Source organism: Mytilus galloprovincialis, chromosome 3 (genome assembly GCF_965363235.1).
Source record: "Mytilus galloprovincialis chromosome 3, xbMytGall1.hap1.1, whole genome shotgun sequence".
Classification (NCBI taxonomy): domain Eukaryota; kingdom Metazoa; phylum Mollusca; class Bivalvia; order Mytilida; family Mytilidae; genus Mytilus; species Mytilus galloprovincialis.
The window spans coordinates 1,457,845-1,479,266 of record NC_134840.1 but is presented as its reverse complement, the minus strand read 5'-3'; the positions used below and the strand labels follow the sequence as shown (position 1 = coordinate 1,479,266).

The 21,422-nt window shown below is 32.7% G+C and overlaps 1 protein-coding gene across 1 annotated transcript in view; it reads right to left on the bottom strand.

The window, feature by feature from the left end:
• LOC143066909 (CD109 antigen-like) overlaps positions 1-21,422 on the bottom strand; it is a 52,164-nt gene that overhangs the window by 14,456 nt on the left and 16,286 nt on the right. The window contains exons 15-24 of the mRNA XM_076239742.1: positions 21,078-21,227; positions 20,008-20,118; positions 19,173-19,233; positions 16,964-17,135; positions 8,531-8,648; positions 8,049-8,162; positions 4,006-4,095; positions 3,106-3,243; positions 2,313-2,451; positions 1,536-1,712 (exon numbers count right to left, since the gene is read on the bottom strand). Coding sequence (XP_076095857.1) covers positions 1,536-1,712; positions 2,313-2,451; positions 3,106-3,243; positions 4,006-4,095; positions 8,049-8,162; positions 8,531-8,648; positions 16,964-17,135; positions 19,173-19,233; positions 20,008-20,118; positions 21,078-21,227 — 1,270 coding nt within the window. The remainder of the gene's footprint in view (positions 1-1,535; positions 1,713-2,312; positions 2,452-3,105; positions 3,244-4,005; positions 4,096-8,048; positions 8,163-8,530; positions 8,649-16,963; positions 17,136-19,172; positions 19,234-20,007; positions 20,119-21,077; positions 21,228-21,422) is intronic.

The following is a 21,422-nucleotide window of genomic DNA, read 5'->3' as shown; positions in this document are numbered from 1 at the left end:
ATGAGGTGAGGATTGTACAATTATTGCTTTAGTAATGTAAATAAGAAGACGAGTTATGATACCAAATAAACAACGTAACATCGCTCAAACATTAACGTGTGTTCGCTTTTCATACACAAGAAGAAAATCGAACGTACATTATATTTGCTAAAACGTTTTGACCTATAGAACATACAAACATTTGCTTTTTGTTGTGGCATAAATAGCTTGAACATTCGTTCTGAGTTTATCTCGATCGACGTTTATTCATAATTTTTTTATATTATAAACTATACCGCAACGCATCTATACTATAAAACGAGAAGACCTCATTTTTGGTGTCGCTTCTCTTCTTTCTACAATAAATTAATCAACACGACTCTATGTCCTATATGTACAGTGCATAGTCGCACTTGTCATCCATTCATATGATTATTCAGATTGAGTTATTTTGGGAGAAAAACGAGAAAAAGGCATCCGGATATTGTCCCGTCATTGGACGAAATTTTAAGTCAGATTATACTTCCGGTTTGCGTTTTTCTGTATACTTTGAACAAAAAAGAATAGTACGAATAAAGTGTATTTTAATTCTGTTCAGAGTTTATTAAATTGAGAGGGTCTGTATACTATGTCAATTGACCACCATGGATCGAATACTAAACTAAGAATTGAAAGTAAATACACTTTATTTATATAGTAATATACAGATAAGCGCTAAAATTATTCATGTGAACTTTTGATACCTTTTTTGAAATTCTCCATTCATTAAATACTTTACAAAATTCAATGATTACAAAAAAAAAAATGTGGTATGATTGCCATGTTGAGATACAGATAAGCGCTAAAATTATTCATGTGAACTTTTGATACCTTTTCTGAAATTCTCTATTCATTAAATATTTTACAAAATTCATTGATTACAAAAAAAAAGATGTGGTATGATTGCCATGTTGAGACAACTCTCCACAAGAGACCAAACTGACACAGAAATTAACGACTATAGGTCACCGTACGGCTAAAAAAATTCAAACGAGAAAACTAGCGGCCTTATTTATGTACAAAAAAGGAACGAAAAACAAATATGTAACACACAAACAAACGACAACCACTGAACTACAGGCTCCTTACTTAAATGTTCATAATTTATTAAATGTATGTTCATATTGAAATTGATAGAAAACCAAAAGTTGGGAATTTTGGAAATGAAGGAGGAGGGATAAAACTTCTAACAACGCTTCACATACTTTTAACTCCGCTCTGAATGCCCGCGATTTCGCGGGTGTGTTCTAGTTAAAATATTAAAGTAAAACAACCATAGCTTATCGTTTTACTTTCAAGCACTAATTCAACATACGTTTAATTGATTATGAATGTAAATAAAGGAGAAGTGTCGGATTCAACAGGCGCAAGAGGCGTAAATCCTCCACCCCTTTGTGAAGAATGACGTACCAATGTTGATCATACGCCGCAAAGAAAACGTGCAGTTATTTTGCCCCATTTAGTCTGATAATGCTTGTAAGTTTGATATTCTAGCTCTATCGATTTATTTGTATTACCTCCCTCTAAAATGCTCTCTACTCTATTCCGGACATCATTTGTAAGTCTGTTTGTTGTTTTCAGGTATGAGCTGACGTAAACATTTGGAGCGAATCTGATCATGTTCTGTTCACCACAACCGTATGAAATCTGAAGGAGATCCTCTAGTCCGGCTAGTGTTGCCCCTAACAGGTCACCTGTGAAAAATATGTTACACGTAAAAATATGTTACACGTATGGAGAATTGATGTACAGATGGTCACACCAGAAACGCAAATAGTCGGAATTATGTTGCATCAAGTGAACAGCGGTGTATTCGTTTACAATGATTTTAGGAAAGTGATTTTTTTATTCGTTTTATTTCTTGGGACTAAACAGTTACCAAAGTTGGAATATGACAGTTGTTATTCATTCGTTTGATATGTTTGAGCTTTTGATTTTTCCATTTGATTAGGGAAGTTTTGAATTTTCCTCGAAGGTTATTATATTTTTTTGTAATTTAACTTTTTTTGTAGGCAATATCTTATTGTGTGTTATTCTGAAATTCTAAGTCATGTTTTATCAGAATTATCTTTTACGTTTAACTATGTATTTAGTACGTTATAACCGCAATGAAACCTTTTTTATTTATTCTGCCTCACTTAATCATATGCCAGTATTTTTTGTTAGTTTTTATTGAATTAAAGAATGACTTGTTAAGAATACCTCAAATCTGTTTTTGAAACTATGTTATAGAATTAAGATACTGGTGTCTAAATAAATATACGTAGTTCAATATAATTAAAGTTGATACTCACCAATGACTTGAATTTTTATAAATTCTGAATCTTCAACTAGATTTGGCGGGAAAGACAACGAAATTGTCTCTCTGACCCGTCCTCCTTGTCGGAGGTCAATAAGTAATGGAACGTTGTAATTTTGTTTGATACCTTCGGCCTACAATTTTCAATAACATATATTTAATGTTAGGCTTAATTTTATATTTACCTGATTTACTGTGGTTGTAACCGATAATGTTTTACTTCACGGAAAGATGTTCGTTATCAGATTTAAAGAAAAGTTTATAGTCAATTAAAAAATAAATTCCAAATGTTCATTGACTAAAAATACATCATCATGTTCTATTTTTAAAAATATAAAGATCGAAAGAAATTTCAAATAAAACAAAATTTTCGTCTTTAATAAAATTAACGGTACCAATTTTCTTGCACCAGATGCGCATTTCGACAATACATGTCTCTTCAGTGATGCACGTGGCCAAAATATTTGAAATTCAAAGCTTATATAAACGATGAAGAGCTATAATCCAAAAGGTCCAAAAAGTATAGCCAAATCCGTGAAAGGAATCAGAGCTTTGTATGAGGAAAATACATTCCTTACTTTGTAATAATTTCTAATATTTTGTAACAGCAAATTTTAAAGGCATTGTTTTATTCTTTTCAAATTGAAAAATCGTATATGATTCCAACATGTTTTCATATCTTAAGACTTTGCAACAGACGTAAAGAAAACAAATCAGAGAATAAAGATGAAAATGATAATATGATGCACACCAGTCTTTATTCATAGTTCTGCGAGTAATTAAATTACCTCTATCAGGAATTCACGCTGTACAGCGTCAGCTCCAATAGTAGATCTTGCAGTTCCGTCCAAAAGTATTTTACCAAGAGCTGTTGGTTTAAGAGGGAAATACACGGACGCCACACCGTCTTTCTTCACTAGCACAGACTGTTAAAAACGAAGTAAATTCATATTAATAAGTTTGAAGAAAAAAAAAATTTATGACTGTGTTTGAAGGCACGTTTAAGATTTGGGTGCCTTTACTCGTCTATTACTGTTACAGCTTTTACTTAGGGATTTCGTAACCAAATTTTTTAAAACTCATACCAAATCAATCATAGATAACTAGATTTGGCATTTTGGCTGTATTTGAGCATCAATTACTAAATGGCATTCTTCATATAATTTTAATGATGATGTTCTTGAGAACTGCAAAAACTCTTTATTTGGTCCTTTATGCTTTTTTTTATGTGAGTTGTATAATATAGTTCTTCTAACTGATCTTTTGAATTCAGTCATAAGTAATTGATTTTTACAATTTGTTCTAATGTTGGGCTGTAGCACCACTGATGTGCGAACGGGTAAATAAATTCGTCTTATTATATATATTGGAGTTTATAAGGAACGAACGATAATAAAAAAAAACACATCTAACGGTTTTGAAAAAATGGTTAAAAAAAAACCGTAATAAATACAAGGACACGAAAATATTGTACACTTTTTTAAAAGACATACATCATGACATAGATATTAACAACTATAGGTCACTAACTATACACAACAATCTATAATTCAAATCGATTCTACAAAAGTGCAGTAAACTATAAAGTAACACTCAAATTTAATTATTTGTATATGTTTATACCTGATAATCATTAGTATACCTATTTATTGATATCATACTATAATATAAAATTATTATACAGTTACCTTTGTCCAACCGTCTGGGCCTGGATTGAAGTCGTTTCCGTTTGCATCAACAAAGGTAAAGTTAACATTGTTAGCAAGCTTCACAGAAACCTGGAAATAAACTACATATTAGATTGCCATGGCTATAGAACTAACCTGATAGTTCATATAGCGTAAGAATCTTCAAGCAATAAATTTAAGGGATACGTGTTTTCTTGATTTAAACTTGGAAAAGGTAGCTGATTCGTATTTGTAAATAAAACAACATATTTTGAATACACTTGGATATGACCACAAAGGTGAACGTTTCTGTGGAGTTGCAGTTATTGTTCATGTGTTTTGGCTTTTGATTTGGCCATTTGATTATGGAACGTCCGTTTTAAATTTCCCTCGGAGTTCAGTGTTTTTACTTTTTGCACTTTCGAGTGTATGAATAAAAGAAAACAAACGTTACGTAGATAATCCCTCATTCAAAATAAAAATATGATTGGAAATGAAATATTAGTAATTTGCACTCAAGGTAGGACTACTCCTCAATTTATCTGACAATGGAATGTAGTTCCAAACTTAGATTATGTATAACGTTGGATGACATCTTCTTTCTGTTATGCAATTAGCACTAAATACAATTGCATAATTAAAACTGTGGACACAAAATATTTGCATACCTGGTAATGCAGTGCTTTGAAACATATCGATGGTAAAGGAGTAGATTGAAAAATCTAATGCAATTATGTATGTAATAATTTTTTTCATTGGTAAAAAATTGACCATCAAATCCATAGGTTACATGCTTACATGTCATAACTAAGGAGTGCCCAACTATTGAATAAATAGGATAAATAAATGTTTGATTACTAAAGAGTAAAATCACAAAAATACTGAGCGCAGAGGAAAATTCAAAACGGAAAGAACTTATAAAATGACAAAATCAAAGGATTAAACACATCAAACGAATGGACAACAACTTCATATTCCTGACTATGTACAGGCATTTGCAAATGTAGAAAATAGTGGATTGAACCTGGTTTCCTAGCGCTTCTCACTTGTACCACAGTCGCATCAGTTTCCATTATATTGACAATGTTGCGTGTACAAAATGTCACAAATAGGGGTACAAAAACATCAAGACCCCCACCCCCCCAAAAAAAAAACTTGAGGTGATTTCAGATGCTCCGATAGGGAAGCAGCTCCAGCTCCACATGTGGCTTTCATCGTGTTGCTCATGTTGTTACAAAGCCGATAAATAATCTAATTAGGTAGGTCACATTCGTGAAAAGGGAAGGGGTTGTAGTTACGACTTAAGGAACATATTCGAAATCATCTCTATAACTAATATTCCATAATGGTCAACTAACTCGTGATGGCTTCCGTAATATTTACAAAATGATGATTACAACTTCACCATTTGGATCTCTTGATTTATAAATAAAAAGGTCACAATTGGGAAACTGGTATCATCACTTGTCGTAAAGTTTTGTTTTCAACTACTGACTCTCATAGTCAACGCCTAGATATATGTCCTAATAATAAGATGTTATAGAAAAAAACAGCACCTTCATAATAATCGATGTTTTTATATGACTTTATCCAAATTTGAATCGTAGAGGTAATGTTATATAAGTTTTCATTTGTACGACATTAAGTTAAGTCTTGGCACCAAAATCATTCATAAAGTTTCGCAGAAATTTATTTTATTTCAAAATTGTACATTTTTCAAGCTCTCACGTACAACTTCTTATAGTAATTCATTAGAATCAGCAAAACAGTTGTTTGCGACCGTCTAATCACCAACTGACGGTGACAACTGTACTGTTATTCCTAGAGTAATGATTTGGGAAGGGAGTAGTGAGGTGACTTTTTGAGTGACAAGCAATCAAAACGATCTCTAGATATTAAAATATGTGGTATTATTACCATTGAGACATATCTCCATCCATTCATTTTCAGCACTATTGGAAATAATAAGCCTTTTTAGTATTTATAAACACTTTTCATATGAATCATATTTATTAAACAATTTATTACTTGCTTCATTTCACTTGACCTGGCGGAGTTAAAACGGTTCGCTCATCATTGACCAGTCCATCTACTGATAGGTGTTTTGGGATAAACTCATCAATAAAGTGTCCATTTATGGTCATTGTAAATTCGTTTGGAGACACTTATAGGTGATTAGAAATCAATGATAATTATAACGGCAATCATTCTAATACCCCAGTCCCACTAGGCCACGATCGCACTACGATCTGCGAAAACAATGCAAATTTTGATGATCGTAGTACGATCGTGTAGATCGCAGTAAGGTCGTAGCACGGTCGTGGTGAGGTCTTTTTTTAAAAGATCGTGATGAGCGTGGCCAACTTTGAATATGTTCAAAACAATCATGGTGCGGTCGTGATGAAAACAGGTCGTAGTAGAAGCGTAATGAGAGCGCACTAAGGTCGTGGAAAGGTCGCAAAGGTCGCTGTGCCCTCGTAACGAAAGCGTGCTTCTATTCGGAGAGACTGCGCTACGATCTCACAGCGACGTTATTACGACCTCACTACGACCATCACGTTCCCAACGCGACCCAACTACGCTTCCACTACGACCATACCACGTTTACACCACGCTGTTCAAGACCACAGTATGATTGTAGCACGCCCTTGCCGTCCTCATCACGCTCTTCTTACGACCTCACTACGTTCATACTACGACTTTCATTCTTATTGTCATTTTCACATAAAATAAATGAAATCTCTCAAGGTTTTGTTTGTCTGTTTGTAATAAGGACTTCATGTCCATTTTCCAAACCATGCTTCTCGTTTTTATATAGATTAGACCGTTGGGTTTCCCGTTTGAATGGTTTAACACTAGTAATTTTGGTGCCCTTGATATTTTGCTGTTCGATGTGAGCCAATGTTCCGTGTTGAAGGCCGTACCTTGACCTAGAATGGTTTACTTTTATAAACTGTTACTTGGATGGAGAGTTGTCTCATTGACTCATACCGTATCTTCCTATATCTACTAATATTGACACATGTGTGTCATCTCTGTTATCGTTCACTAAAATATCGTCATTTGAGCTTGAAGAACCAGCAATAGTTTGTAATTTAGGTTGCATTGATCGGTCCGTCATCTCTGCTGGATCAGGATTCGTTACTATCTGAACTCCCTTTGCCTCTACATCAACCCCTACCACCACGCCCATGTGTTCTAGTAGATTTTGGTGGCATGACCGTATTGTTTCAGAGAAATCTACGTATTGATCAGAAACAGAAGGAATTGAACTGTATTGATATGGAACACGATGTTAAAGTTTTTGCTGAGAACGTAGTAAGATCGCGGTTTGAACGTAGTATAATCGTGGTAAGAACGTGCTATAAGCGCAGTAGAAACGTGGTAAGATCATGTTGCAATCGGATAACTCGTGGTATGGTCGTAGTGAGAACGTGATGAGCGTAGAACGATCTAGATAAGCGTAGTGAGGTCGCAGAATAAGCGCGGTGAAAACGTCGTATAATCGTAGGGGGATCGTTGTAGAAGCGTACGGAGGACGTAGTAGCATCGTGAAAGCAATGGAAATTTACATTTTCATGCCGCTCATACTGCGACCTCACCACGATCTGAATTTATTTTAGATCGCGGTGAGCGTGGTGCGATCGTGGTCTAGTGGGACTGGGGCTTTATCACACCCATCTTCAAATAGACTGTCCTTATACATTTTAAAACGTAAGCTCCGCCCGATCAGTTGAAATAATAATTGGGTTACAAGGTAGACGATAAAGCGCATATGAACTAAATAACGGTACAAGTGACTCTTTTCATAAAAAGTGTCCGTGTAACTTCATAAACCATTGTCTTTGTAACACCCGTTATTGTACTGATTTTCTATAGCTCTACTTGGGACAAGGTTATAGAAACCTTAGAAATGTTAGTTATCCATACAGATAAGAGTAATGAACAAGTGTTTTTTATGTTATTAAAAAAATTAGTCTCATCTTAATTATGAGAGAACCTTAAAAATCAATATACTTTTACATCAACTTATACATTTAAAATATTAAAATAAGTAGATTTACCTGTTGATCTTGGTCTAAGTAATTAAATACTGTGGCTTGAACTATAATAACCTCCCCTCGTATGGCAGAATACGGAAGTTCAAAACGCATGAAAAATCTTTGGAAAGTTGTTAACTGAAATATATTGTATTATCTTTCCTATTGGTATGTGTGTTATAAATGTTGCTCTTGAATGGATAAAAATATAAATTCTCTACAATTTGTTTTGCATAATATAAAATTAGTGTGCTGCTTCAAAATTACATAATCACGTACCATAAAAAGATAAATACTGCTAATTGCTTTGAAGATTTTTCTTCTACAATTTCAGTTTTCATATTTCTCTATATGTAATTTTCTCTTTTACCAAAAATACAAATTTAATTGATTTTAAATTCGTGCAAATGTAATCAAGAATTTCATAACACCCAGACAAATAACGGACCTTTGTCTTAAAAATCATAATTCAATGTTATTGTAAACTCATGAAATATATTAATTACATTTGCAGTATTTGCAGCCACTCCGAGACCGGTGTTGGGATTAACAGCAAATGCTGATGCAATCCATTCTGTTATAGTATCCGGAGCTGTTGTTCTTATTGTTGCCGTTCCATCCGAACTGAAATGAAATTATGTTTATCCATTAGATATAATTTAATAGATTCAATAGTATAACAAGATCATAATTAACATATACTTCTGTAAATGTTACTACATAGACACTTTAGGCACGTACATAAACATAAGGAGATGTGTTATGATTAGTATGAGACAACTATCCACCATAGACCAACATCACGTTTATGTACGCAATTTTTGGCAAACCTAATGCATTCAACAGTTAACAGAAGAAAAGTCATATAGTCAGCTTTATAAACAATATAATCCGTATATAAGAATATTTTGAACGGGAAAACAAGTTTTCTTCTATAACTAACTGTGCGGTTTGAGCTGATTATTCATTTATTTGTTGAAATTCCCAATGTTACGGCATTCAAAAACTGTGCGCTTCTCCTCGTTTGCTAAATCATAATGCATGAGTAATCATTATCTAACCAAGTCACCTTCATAACAATAAAATTGAGAATGGAAATGGGGAATGTGTTAAAGAGACAACAACCCGACCAAAGAAAAAAAAACAACCGCAGAAGGTCACCAACAGGTCTTCAATGTAGCGAGAAATTCCACTCCCGGAGGCGTCCTTCAGCTGGCCCCTAAACAAATATATACTAGTTCAGTGATAATGAACGCCATACTAATTTCCAAATTTCAGACATGAATGAATATGCTATTTGAATTCATCTTACCTTTCAAAACGATTATAGGTCAAACAGCTCTAATTTGTATTTCCTATCCCTCATTTCTGTTTCTTATATGTTGTCTGCGATTTAATTTTTTGTAATGTGTTTATTGGCAAAGAACTACATGTATATTAACAATAGTAAATAAGTTCATAGTACATCAGCAAAATCGAGACAAAGTCTGCGATTTAATGGTTGAATAAGGTTATCCAAAATATTTTGTTGAAAATGTTACAGAATGATTTCATTTTCATTTTTACATTTTACATGTTTTCATATCGTTTGCATTTAAAAAGGACTTAAGTACATAAATCTTGAGTAGTTCTTGATCACGGGTGCAAACCTGACAGAAAATGTCACTTTGTATGCCCAATCTTTATTTTTTTGTATGCAATTATTGTCTTATGCTCATTGGGGGGGGGGGTCAATAACATTAGCTAGTACTTCAGTAGTTTTACGGATATGGTGTTATATTTTTTTTTAATTTAAACTCAATCAAGTATAAATCTTTATTGTGCACTATTTTCTTTCTAATCATTTCTTAAAATAGTTTTAGTAACACTTTATAAATATTTTGATATGAGCGTCACTGATGAGTCTTATGTAGACGAAACGCGCGTCTGGCGTACTAAACTATAATCCTGGTATTTTTGATAACTATTTCTGTAAAATTAACTTTTCCCAAAGTTTTGAATATGAGGCATTGAACATATATAAATAGATATTTCTGTGCAGATCTTATTCTTGATACATTGATTGATTGATTGTTGGTTGCTTAACGTCCAGTGGCATATTCTTGATACATCTTGTATGCCTATTAGTTTTCTAGTAAATGAACCCACTTGAAAAACATGAATTAATACCGTTTATATCGGTTGTGTAGTTAGACCTATGCATGAATATAATTTAACAATCTTAACTATAGATTAAAGAAATTACCATTCAATGTTGACAAGCCGTTTTGCACTTTCCTTGGAACTAGGTGTTTTTGGTTATTTTTCTTTTTAGTATACTGCTACTTTTGCAAAGGTGCTATTTATGTACTAAAGATTTGTAGTACTGGAAATTAACTTTCAATATTTCTTACTATTTCGTTACTTAAAATTATTGTAATATTTAGGTACCAGTATTTTACAGTACTTACTTTTTACTAAAAATTTTGGTTCAAACATAGTACCAATAGAGATCACAATATGTCATGTTCAAAAGTCATAATGTTAAGAGATTTGAAATAGACAAACACTTCCCAGTATTACAGTACAGAAATAGTACCGTTGCAAAAGTAGCTGTGTACAAAAATTAACATTATTCCTAAATGTTCAGGGTAGAAGTCGTTCAGGATTATATGTACATAAAATTTCAATCTGATAAACGGAAATACTATTTATTTTGTTTGAAATAAATGACAGGCACTCAAAGTATATCTACAGGTGACAAATGCCACGTCATTTTGTATATGGCAGAGAGTTGTTTCATTGATAACAATATCGAAATTTTTGTTTGTTTGTATATTTAGGTATTTTGTAAGGTTCAGATATCCAGTATATAGATTAAAGAGTTTTGTAATCAGTTTAAGGCTAGTATTATGGAGAGAAAGGTAAAATGGTCTAAAACTCGTCTGTTTCTAAATGTGCTTCTGAATACATGAACTAACAAACTTTTCTGTAATTGTTCTAAACTCCATCCGTCACAAGCCCAGTAGTCAGCACTTCTGTATTGACCTGAGTTATCATTGATATGTTCATAATTATAAATTAACTGTTAGCAAAACTTTGATCTTTGGAGAAAAAAAACTAAGACTTTTCTACCTCAGGAATAGATTACCTTAGCTGTATTTGGTAAAACTTTTAGGAATTGTTGGTCCTCAATGCTCTTCAACTTCGTACTTTATATGGCCCTTTAAACCTTTTTTGATTCGAGCTTCGCTGATGAGTTTTTTTGAGACGAAACGCGCGTCTGGCGTGATTATAAAATTTCAATCCTGGTATCTATGATGAGGTTATATATTAATTTTTCTCTTACAGTTGATTGACTGGCTGTACACATTTACCTGAATACCTCGATCATACCTTGTCTTGAAGAGAAAAAGCAAAAATATCGAACTACAGGGAAAATTCAAAACGGAAAATTTCCAAATCAATGGTAAAATTGAAAGCTCAAAAATATTAAAAAAAAAATGGATAACAACTGTCATATTCTTAACTTGGTACAGACATTATCAATGTGTAAAATGTTGAATTTAACCTAGATAAACCTCTCACTTATATTACAGTCGCATGCAATTCCATTAAATTAACTGCCATATGTTGAACAAAGAATACGGATATAATAGGTACAAATATAAAAAATAAAGAGGGTAGACACCAGTTAACGGCGTGACATGGTCCGAGACAACAATTGTCGTCCCTTGATTTTCGTTGTCCCTAGTGTTGACAGTGGGTTACTTGTCAACTTTTTTTTCAACCCTTCAAAATTTATTTCTCCATGTTTAAATCCTCAAAAGGCAAGTTAGGGGGTGAAATTACACTGTAATAAAAATTGGGTCCAGAATATTAAAGGAAAGTAGTGATTTGGTCCAGCTGAAAAAGGTTACAAATAAGCACTTTGGAAGCTGTCAAAAGATGACAAGACGCCTTAAACATAAAATTGTCCATATTTTGAGTTAAAGCCGATGCAAATTTCTATCATTTTTATCTAATTTGTGCAAACGTAGTACAACACACTGTAAAAATTTCATTGAGAAAGCGCAGGTGGGATTTTTTTAACTTTCATTTATATTCTAAAAGAAATGCACTTCGAAAAAATTGTGGTCTCGGACCATATAATCTTTAAAAAAAATAATTCAGAAATAATTTTAACAAGAAAAAAAAAGATATATAAACAAAGCATATTTGAAAATGCCTGTACCAAGTCAGGAATATGACAGTTCTCGTCCATTCGATTTTGATGTGTTTTGTCAATTGATTTTGCCATGTGATTCTTGACTTTTCGATTGGAGTCTCCTCTAAGTTCAGTATTTTTGTGAATTTACTTATTAAAAATGCGAAAGAAAAGAACAAAACAAAATACAATAGCACAGTAACACAATGACGAGATGTATAATACCGAGCCATGTCAGATGAACTTTACCAAAAATAGACTTAACAGTAACACATAATAATTTACAAAGACAAATAAAACAAAAACTACAACAAGTAATTACGATGATAAACAAAACAAAGTTGGACATAAACTCTTTTCCCCAAGACCTTTGGGCATAATTTGTGAAGCTGATAAGAAAACATTACCAACAAACTTTCTGTATTTTCCTATTAACTATGTTACAGTTTGTTTGTAGTATTCTATCTGCTTCAATCGTATTGGTTTAGAATGTAGCTGATCAATACAATATCAACAATGTCGCTCTGACACTCTACGATACGTCATTCGTAAAATAACAAAAATACCGAACCTTAACGAAAATACCAAACGGAAAGTCCCAAAGCAAATGGCAACATCAAAAACCTCAATTAATATTGTCCGTCGCGCGTTTTATATACAAAAGACAGTGACATAAGAATCAAACAATGTATCATTGTCAAAAAGGTGGAAGTTTATGGAGCATTGAGGACCGACATTTTCATAAGGCTTTGTCATATTCATCTAATAGGCATTCAAGCTTAAAAAAATATATTTAATGCACCTATCTAACACACAGCTATATTATATATCATTCGAAAGGAAAACATGTGTAGATTCCATTTTTCCCGGTCGTAAAAGTGAAATTTGAGGCAATTTTTGTTAAATTGGGATCAAATGTAATTCTTAAAACAATGAAAAAATAACACTTTTGTAGTATTATTGTCTTATTTGAAGCAGCTGGTAATATAGTTAATTCAAATTTTACTTTACACGATACTATGATAACGTCTCTCTGATTCTTAGTTGCATATCGTTCATGGTTTGGCGATAATTGACGTCATTTTGACGTTTTCACTCTGCTATAGGTAAAACGGTACTTTCTACAAAAACGACGTACACTTACAAATATTTGACCTTAAATGTGTTAATATTTACTTTAATTGATGGTGTGCCATGCACAAAAAAATATGATGAAATATTTGTAAGTTGGACGAGTAAAAGGGAGAGAAAACAACGCAATAAAGAGAGTAAAAAGTAGACGTCTTTGTCACACATCAACAGTGACAATAGTCTCCTGTTTGTTAACAGCCTATAAAACGTGTCAAGATCGTAAATTACTATCTTACATGTTAAATACAACCACTAGCAAAGTTAAAGAGGATATATAAATCACATTTCAAGTCTGTCCGTCTGTCAGTCCCCACTTGTTTGCGGCCCGTGTTGAATTAAATCAGGTAACTTGTACATGTATACAGATATACAGTTCATCCACTGATTTCAAATATAAAATGCATTGCTTTGAACTATAGAAATGATGTTAAACACACTTAGTTCAGAGATGTATTATGGGATGGCACGAGGTTCTTGATAAATTAAATCTGTTCAGTTTGACATTGACATTGACATTTGAACCGTCAAGTTTTCAAACATTGTTTGATTCGTGATTGTCTGGTATGTGTCCGGTCTATATCTTTTGAACCGTTGAACCTGGGTTTTCCAAACTAAGTATGCATATACATCATATAATAGGGGATGGTCATAAACAAAAATCTGGTCACTGTGATATGGATCCCGGCAATCATAATGGAATCCTGTCCGCGACATATACAGCTGCAAAACTAAGGTTTACCAAACTTCAGATACAGAAGTCGGTTTAATAAAAAAATTTAAGACAAGATTAATAGTAAGTAAACTGAACTATTCATGACTTACGACCAGCTTAAGTCGTAAGATTTGTTGTGAAATTCACCCAAGATGCAAAATTAGAATGCGGTGATTTACAAACTAACGACTGCATTTTTTTTTCACTCACGTTTGTTCAGTCAAAAAGTTTGCAGTTAAAATGCAAGCATTAATGTCTTACCAGTATTCAAAACATATATATATATAGTTATCAACTAATATGAATTTGTGGGATATAGTTCGGATAAACCTATATATAGGTGTTTTTGTCATTCTGGCGGAGTTTCTGTGAATAATCTATTTCTTTAAAAGAAACGAAACAAGAGGCTGTCACAACGACAGCAAACCGGATTTATTAACATTTATTTGTGTGCAATATCACAAGAACCATTACTGATGAATGGTGAAGGTGAAAATAGTCAATATCAAATTTGACCTCCATTTTGTCATCAGTATCAACATATTAAAATTTGAAAAGCTTAGATTGAATGGTTCATGAGAAAATGCAACAACGTGAATGGAAACGCCATTTTACGATCTTTCAAGAACCATAACTCCTGAACGGTAAAAGTCAAAATCGTCATTATTGAACTTGGCCTCTATTTTGTCATCAGTAACAACATATTAAAATTTCAAAAGCTTTGGTTGAATGGTTCATGAGAAAATGCACGGACACGACGGGAAACACCATTTTTCAATCTTTCAAGAACCATAACTCCTGAACGGTAAAAGTCAAAATCGTCATTATTGAACTTGACCTCCATTTTGTCATCAGTAACAGCATATTAAAATTTCGGACGCTTTGGTAGAACAGTTCATGCAAAAATGCACGGACACGACTGGAAACTCCATTTTTCAATCTTTCAAGAACCATAACTCCTGAACGGTAAAAGTCAAAATCGTCATTATTGTACTTGACCTCCATTTTGTCATCAGTAACAACATATTAAAATTTGGGAAGCTTTGGTAGAACAGTTCATGCGTAAAGACACGGACATGACTGGAAACTCCATTTTTCAATCTTTCAAGAACCATAACTCCTGAACGGTAAAAGTCAAAATCGCCATTATTGAACTTGACCTTCGTATAGTTGTCAGTAATATTTGTACCAAAAAAATGCCTTCATGGTTATTCATACTCTTTTTCGAAGCGTTTATGTCCGTTTACTTGAGGGAAATTAACTGAGAAAACGATTTCGGAAATTTGATTGAAAAGAGGGAGTGTGTAAACGTGTATAAAATCCAGAATTATACAGTGATAACGATATGTATTAGACGAAGTTTTGATTGATACAAACATCATTAATTTGGATTTCAAGCCGAAAATATCTACGAAACGAAAAAAATATTAAAATTAGCACCATCTTTATAAAAAAAATCGAAAATGTTACAAAAATCTTTTTTTTCTCACAAAAATTACTTTTTTTATTTTTGAAAAGTATTTTTTTATACATTGACATGTTAAACGTACATACTTTTTGCATTGTGACAACAGAAAATAAAGATACATGTTAATTTTTCACGCTTCAACACTGTTGGTCATTTCTGAATTTAGAATTATTTCTCGATATTAATTCAATTTTTACAAAAATTGCACCGTACAATTTTTTTACGACCGACCAAAAAAAGGAAGTTCAGATTTCATACTATATCATATAAAAAATCCAGCTGTGTGTTAGGTGGGTGCATTAAAGTCACTAACTAAGCGTTTTTTCTGCAAATTTCACTCGCCTATAAGGTAATATTTGCCTCTTTTAAAAATATACATAACTAAATGCTTGATATGTTTCTCCAATCTGTACTACGATAAGTGTCGAGAAAAAAATTTGAATTGTAAAAACCATAGTCCGACGCGTTTTTCTGTAGCATTTACTTCAATCAGGAATGCTCAAAATTAAAATTATAAATCAAGGTTATTTTAGAACCAGAACGTAAATTACCAATGGACAAAAATTAAGCGTTCGTACCTTTTGTGTGATTGACAAATTTCCACTGGTTATTCAGGGGTTACAAATGCATGTACTTGAATCTTTATATTAAGATCCTAAGTATTTTTTGAAATTTCAGATATGACCATAGAACCAAATATTAAAATGCAGTATTATTTATGAGATTTTCCTGGATTTCGTAAATATTTGTGAACAACGAATTTTAAAGTTCAACGCAGCGCAAAATTTCTCTCCGCTTGAATGCATATTTTTGCAAAACCACTAAATCAAATATCCACGATATAATCAATATATTCACGTAAAAAGTAACCACGAAAATAAATGAATCCACAATTTGTTATACAGAAAATACTGAATATTTTTATCAATATAGAAATAAGGAGCTATGGAATTTGACAATGACCCAAATCCACGTTTCCGGATATTTCTTTCGAGTTCTCCCAACAGATGCCAATTGAGCAGATGCTGATCCGTTCTTATCAGATAAAACCCAACGTGCCCATTCAGCTGAAACAAGTTACCTAGCCACAAGCATCACTGAAGTGACATGTATTGTCGAAATGCGCACCTGGTGCGGAAAAATTGGTACCGTTTATGTTATTACCCTAGTATTTCCAAAATATAGCAATCGATAAGAACTCTGGTTCATGAAAAGTGGAAAGAACGATTTTTTAATATATAATGCATGCGCATCCAGATATAGCAAGCTAATATTTCCCACATTCCACATTTGCAAGGTTAAACTTATAGCCAAGCACTTTCACCTTGTTCTATTGCCCTTATTTGGTAATACTCTTCTTTAAACTGGAGAAGAAAAGTCAATAATAAACCCTATCATGATCATATTTCAGAAATTGATAAATGGTAATGGTAATGTCTCACCCTGTAGTGCTGTTCACCCACAACCATGTTTCTGGAAAGTTCTTCCTTTTTCTTGTGGGAACAGCAAGACTTCCGCTTGCTGCGGCCAATTCTCCGCCTCCTCCAAAGCCCCCTCCAAGGCCCCCTCCACCTATAGATGGTCCACGTAGTCCTCCAGAAAACTTTAGTCGGGCTGAATTAAATGAATGCTCACCTTCAAGCAGTATTTATTTATTATTTTGCCATAAAAAGATACTCCTGGTTGAATGATTTTGCGTTTCAATCATTATAAAAGGCAAATACTTTTCTTCTCCATTTCTTAATACAGCCAAATAGTACAATCATCAATAGTATAAATAACATACAACTACATGTAAATCCAACTTCAAACTGGCAAATGAGATGTAAAAATATGCGAAACATTACTTCACAAACGAAGCTAACAATGAGAGAAATGAAATAAAGTTATATTAAAAACCAAATGTCATTGTAGACTGTGTAATGTCAAATTCAGTCAGTGTTAATAATATTGTATACGGTATAACTTGTTAACGATTGGAATTAATTGCAAATCTTAGTTGCGTAAAATCAAATGTTGCCAGAAACAAATATGCTATAAGGTAAAATCACATAAATACTGAACTCAGAGGAAAATCAAATCGAAAATCCCTAATCACATGACAAAATCTAATGACTAAACACATCAAAAACGAATGGACAAGAACTATTATATTCCTGACTTGGAACAGGCATTTTCAAATGTAGAAAATGGTAGATTAAACCTCGTTTATAGCGCTTAACTTCTCACTTTGTTGACAGTCTCCTCAAATCTCGTTATTCTTACAATGATGCGTGAACCAAACAGACATAATACATAAAATAGTCAAAATATGGGTACAACAGTCATCATCGTGTTACAATTTCAACAGGAACAATTTAACAAAACACAAAAGCATCTATTTATAAACACATTCATTGCTAATAGTTTCTATCAAATAAATGTAAGAATGTAAGATTATTCAATAAAAAGTATTAGGAATCAAAATAGATCACGGCCTTAATTGGAAAGAGCAAACCAATCACATACCATGAGGTCAAGGTTGTTAATTATGCATTAATTCAAGAAATACTAAGACAACAAACGGAAATAGTATTTTATAATTCTAATATAATAACAATATTTGACTACTGTTGTACACATTGTACTGTTGTATTGTTGCAACAAATAATGCCTCCAGAGATAAATAAACAGCAACAAGAATAATTTAAATCACCCTTGCTTAACCCAACGAGAATTTTTTGGATATAATAAATCGGCAAAGTTTCCAAGGCAGAATTATAAATCATAAACTTATTCTAATAAATAAAATGTTCAACAATGCAACTCCCGATTATCTGAATATGTTTTGTGTTCAGAGGTCTGACATTTATTAGAGAAATAATGATCCGCATAAAACAAATTTAATGAAAAGATATTTTACAAATAGCTCTTTCATTTTATGAAAAAGCGAATCAACTCACATGAAATTATCACCAACGTAATGTTTAATGAAATTAAATGTTTCAATATCTCCGACAAGCCAAGCAGTGATAGATTATTAATTAACATGAACACTATGAAAGATATTATTCTTGAGTATATAAAATGCTTGTTTTATTGTTTATTCGTATATACTATATCATTTTGTACATTATGAGGGTCCCAATCAAGATTCGTTACCTTCGCTGAATACATATAGTACTCGGATGATCGATAGCATAGGAATATAATAATTATATCAGTGCCAAATATATGAATGGCACTTTAAAGTTTAACAGTACTTTTGAACCATTATTACCACTTGCAATAGAAAATGGCCATTGTTATATATTATTGTTCGTTTCTGTGTGTGTGACATTTTATTCTTGTATCTCTTTTGTGTCGTAGTTCTACTCTTATATTTGATGTGTTCCCTCATTTGTAGTTTGGAATCCTGATTTGTTTATTTCTCAATCGATTTATGAATTTTGATTAGCGGTACATTGCTGTTGCCTTTAAGGAAGCAATCGAAATATTTCATTTTAATTCCATGATAAATATTTCTTTTTTCACTGAATTTCGCCTGATAATACCGCTTTCGAAAAGTTTCATTAGACACCCTGTTCTAAATGATGAACACTGTTACAACTTTTAATACCTTTTTTGTTTGATCTGTCATATAGTAATGTTTCACTAGTTTCAAATACTTACGACTTGGTGGAGGAATGTACTGATAAAGCAGCGCATCTGTCAACACATAAACACCAGCACCCTGTTAACAAAAAAAAAAACAGATTTTAGTGACAAAAAATTCTGAAACAGTTTGAAAAATTTATATATATCAAAGATTTTATTTATTTTTGCTATGCAATCCTATTTATCTAAACTACACTCTTGGGACAAAAGTGAGTTCTCACTAAACGCAATGCCCTATCAGTTCAACTAAAGTGGAATTTTTTCAAAAAATATTATCAAGTAATGGTATGAGCGATTTTTATAAAATAGATACCAAAAGATGGAGAAATGTCTGAAATTTTATTGGTTTTTTTGGGAATAATATTCGTGAGTTTTGTTTTCATTATCTGATGGGTTACACACAAATGCAAATTTTTACGATTTTTATTTGGTTAGAATACATAGCAAACTTTTTAAGAAATATTTTTCTTTGTGTTTATCTCGTCAGAAAATTAAAATGAGCACGTATAAAATAATGGCCAAATAAAAAATAAAGCTTTAAAAATGTCTACATCTTATGATATAATGAATCAGTCATGTAGTTACTTAGTAATATGTTTTTGAAAAAATATTGATTTTGGTTAAAATGATAGGACATTTTTCGACTGGGAACTCACTTTTTGTACATCTGACAAGGACATTAAAAATTGGTAATTTTTCGGTTTTCGCAATTTCCTTGTCAGATTATTATTGACTTGATATCTTTCATCCACTTGATATATCCCCTCCACTATTCGGTATTTAAATACTTGAAAATTTTCAGAACTATAGGTTAAATCTGGTTTTTAATAATTTGTGCTGCTTTACTTACATTGAAAATCGAAAATGCATCCCTGCCGTAAACAGGTCTTGGTAACCAGAAATCCCAACTACTTCTTGAAAAGAATCCCGAGTTGCCATAACTTTGAAGTTCACTCAATACCTATAAAAGTTTAAAACTCTTTACTTTTGAAATACAATAGAATAAATCATTAAAAATTATAAACTTCAGTGTTCCTGTTGTTTCGTTGTCTGTCTCTTATAGATAATGTGTTTCCCTTAGGTGTTTTTTTTCTCTCAATCAATCGATGATATTTGAACCGCAGTTTACTACTGTTGCCTTTATGTTACCACATCTTTTAATTTTTATATAAAGATATAACCAACAAGTCTTTAATTTTGGTTTATTTATTCATTATTTATTATTGGTTTCATGGTTTAATGTGGCGTCCATTTTCGGTGAACTAGTATATATTATTGAGTGCCAACAGAAATCCGCTGCTATGTGCGATATTTTCCCCTTGTGTTAAAGAGAGAGAGAGAGAGAGAGAGAGAGAGAGAGAGAGAGAGAGAGGGAGAGAGAGTGAGAGAGAGAAAGAGAGAGAGAGAGAGAGAGAGAGAGAGAGAGAGAGAGACAGCTTACATCTTGTGTAGTGATATCATTTCCTGATTTCAGTAATAATACACTTTTATTGGCTGCTAAAACATTGAGAGAGAGAGAGAGAGAGAGAGAGAGAGAGAGAGAGATAGAGGTTACATCTTGTGTAGTGATATCATTTCCTGATTTCAGTAAAAGAACACTTTTATCAACTGCTAGAACATTGAGAGAGAGAGAGAGAGAGAGAGAGAGAGAGAGAGAGAGAGAGAGAGAGCGAGAGACTTACATCTTGTGTAGTGATATCATTTCCTGATTTCAGTAAAAGAACACTTTTATCAACTGCTAGAACATTGAGAGAGAGAGAGAGAGAGAGAGAGAGAGAGAGAGAGAGAGAGAGAGAGAGAGAGAGAGACTTACATCTTGTGTAGTGATATCATTTCCTGATTTCAGTAAAAGAACACTTTTATCGACTGCTAGAACATTGAGAGAGAGAGAGAGAGAGAGAGAGAGAGAGAGAGACTTACATCTTGTGTAGTGATATCATTTCCTGATTTCAGTAAAAGAACACTTTTATCAACTGCTAGAACATTGACTAATGAGTTTGGATCCGCTGTCAATTCAACTTCTACGTCATCGCCTGGCTTAGCTCGTCTTGTGTTGAAGTTAATAGCCACCTACAAATTACCCAAATAATAAATATAGTTATCTATAACATTATAAAAGAAAACACTTTTTAAAGTAAAACATATACATCATATTTATACTGACAATATGAACGCAATGAATAAAGCGACACGTATCCTTCAAGAAGGTGAGAAAGGATATACTCCTTCAATATTAATATATTAATGCTTGCAACAGAAACAGAT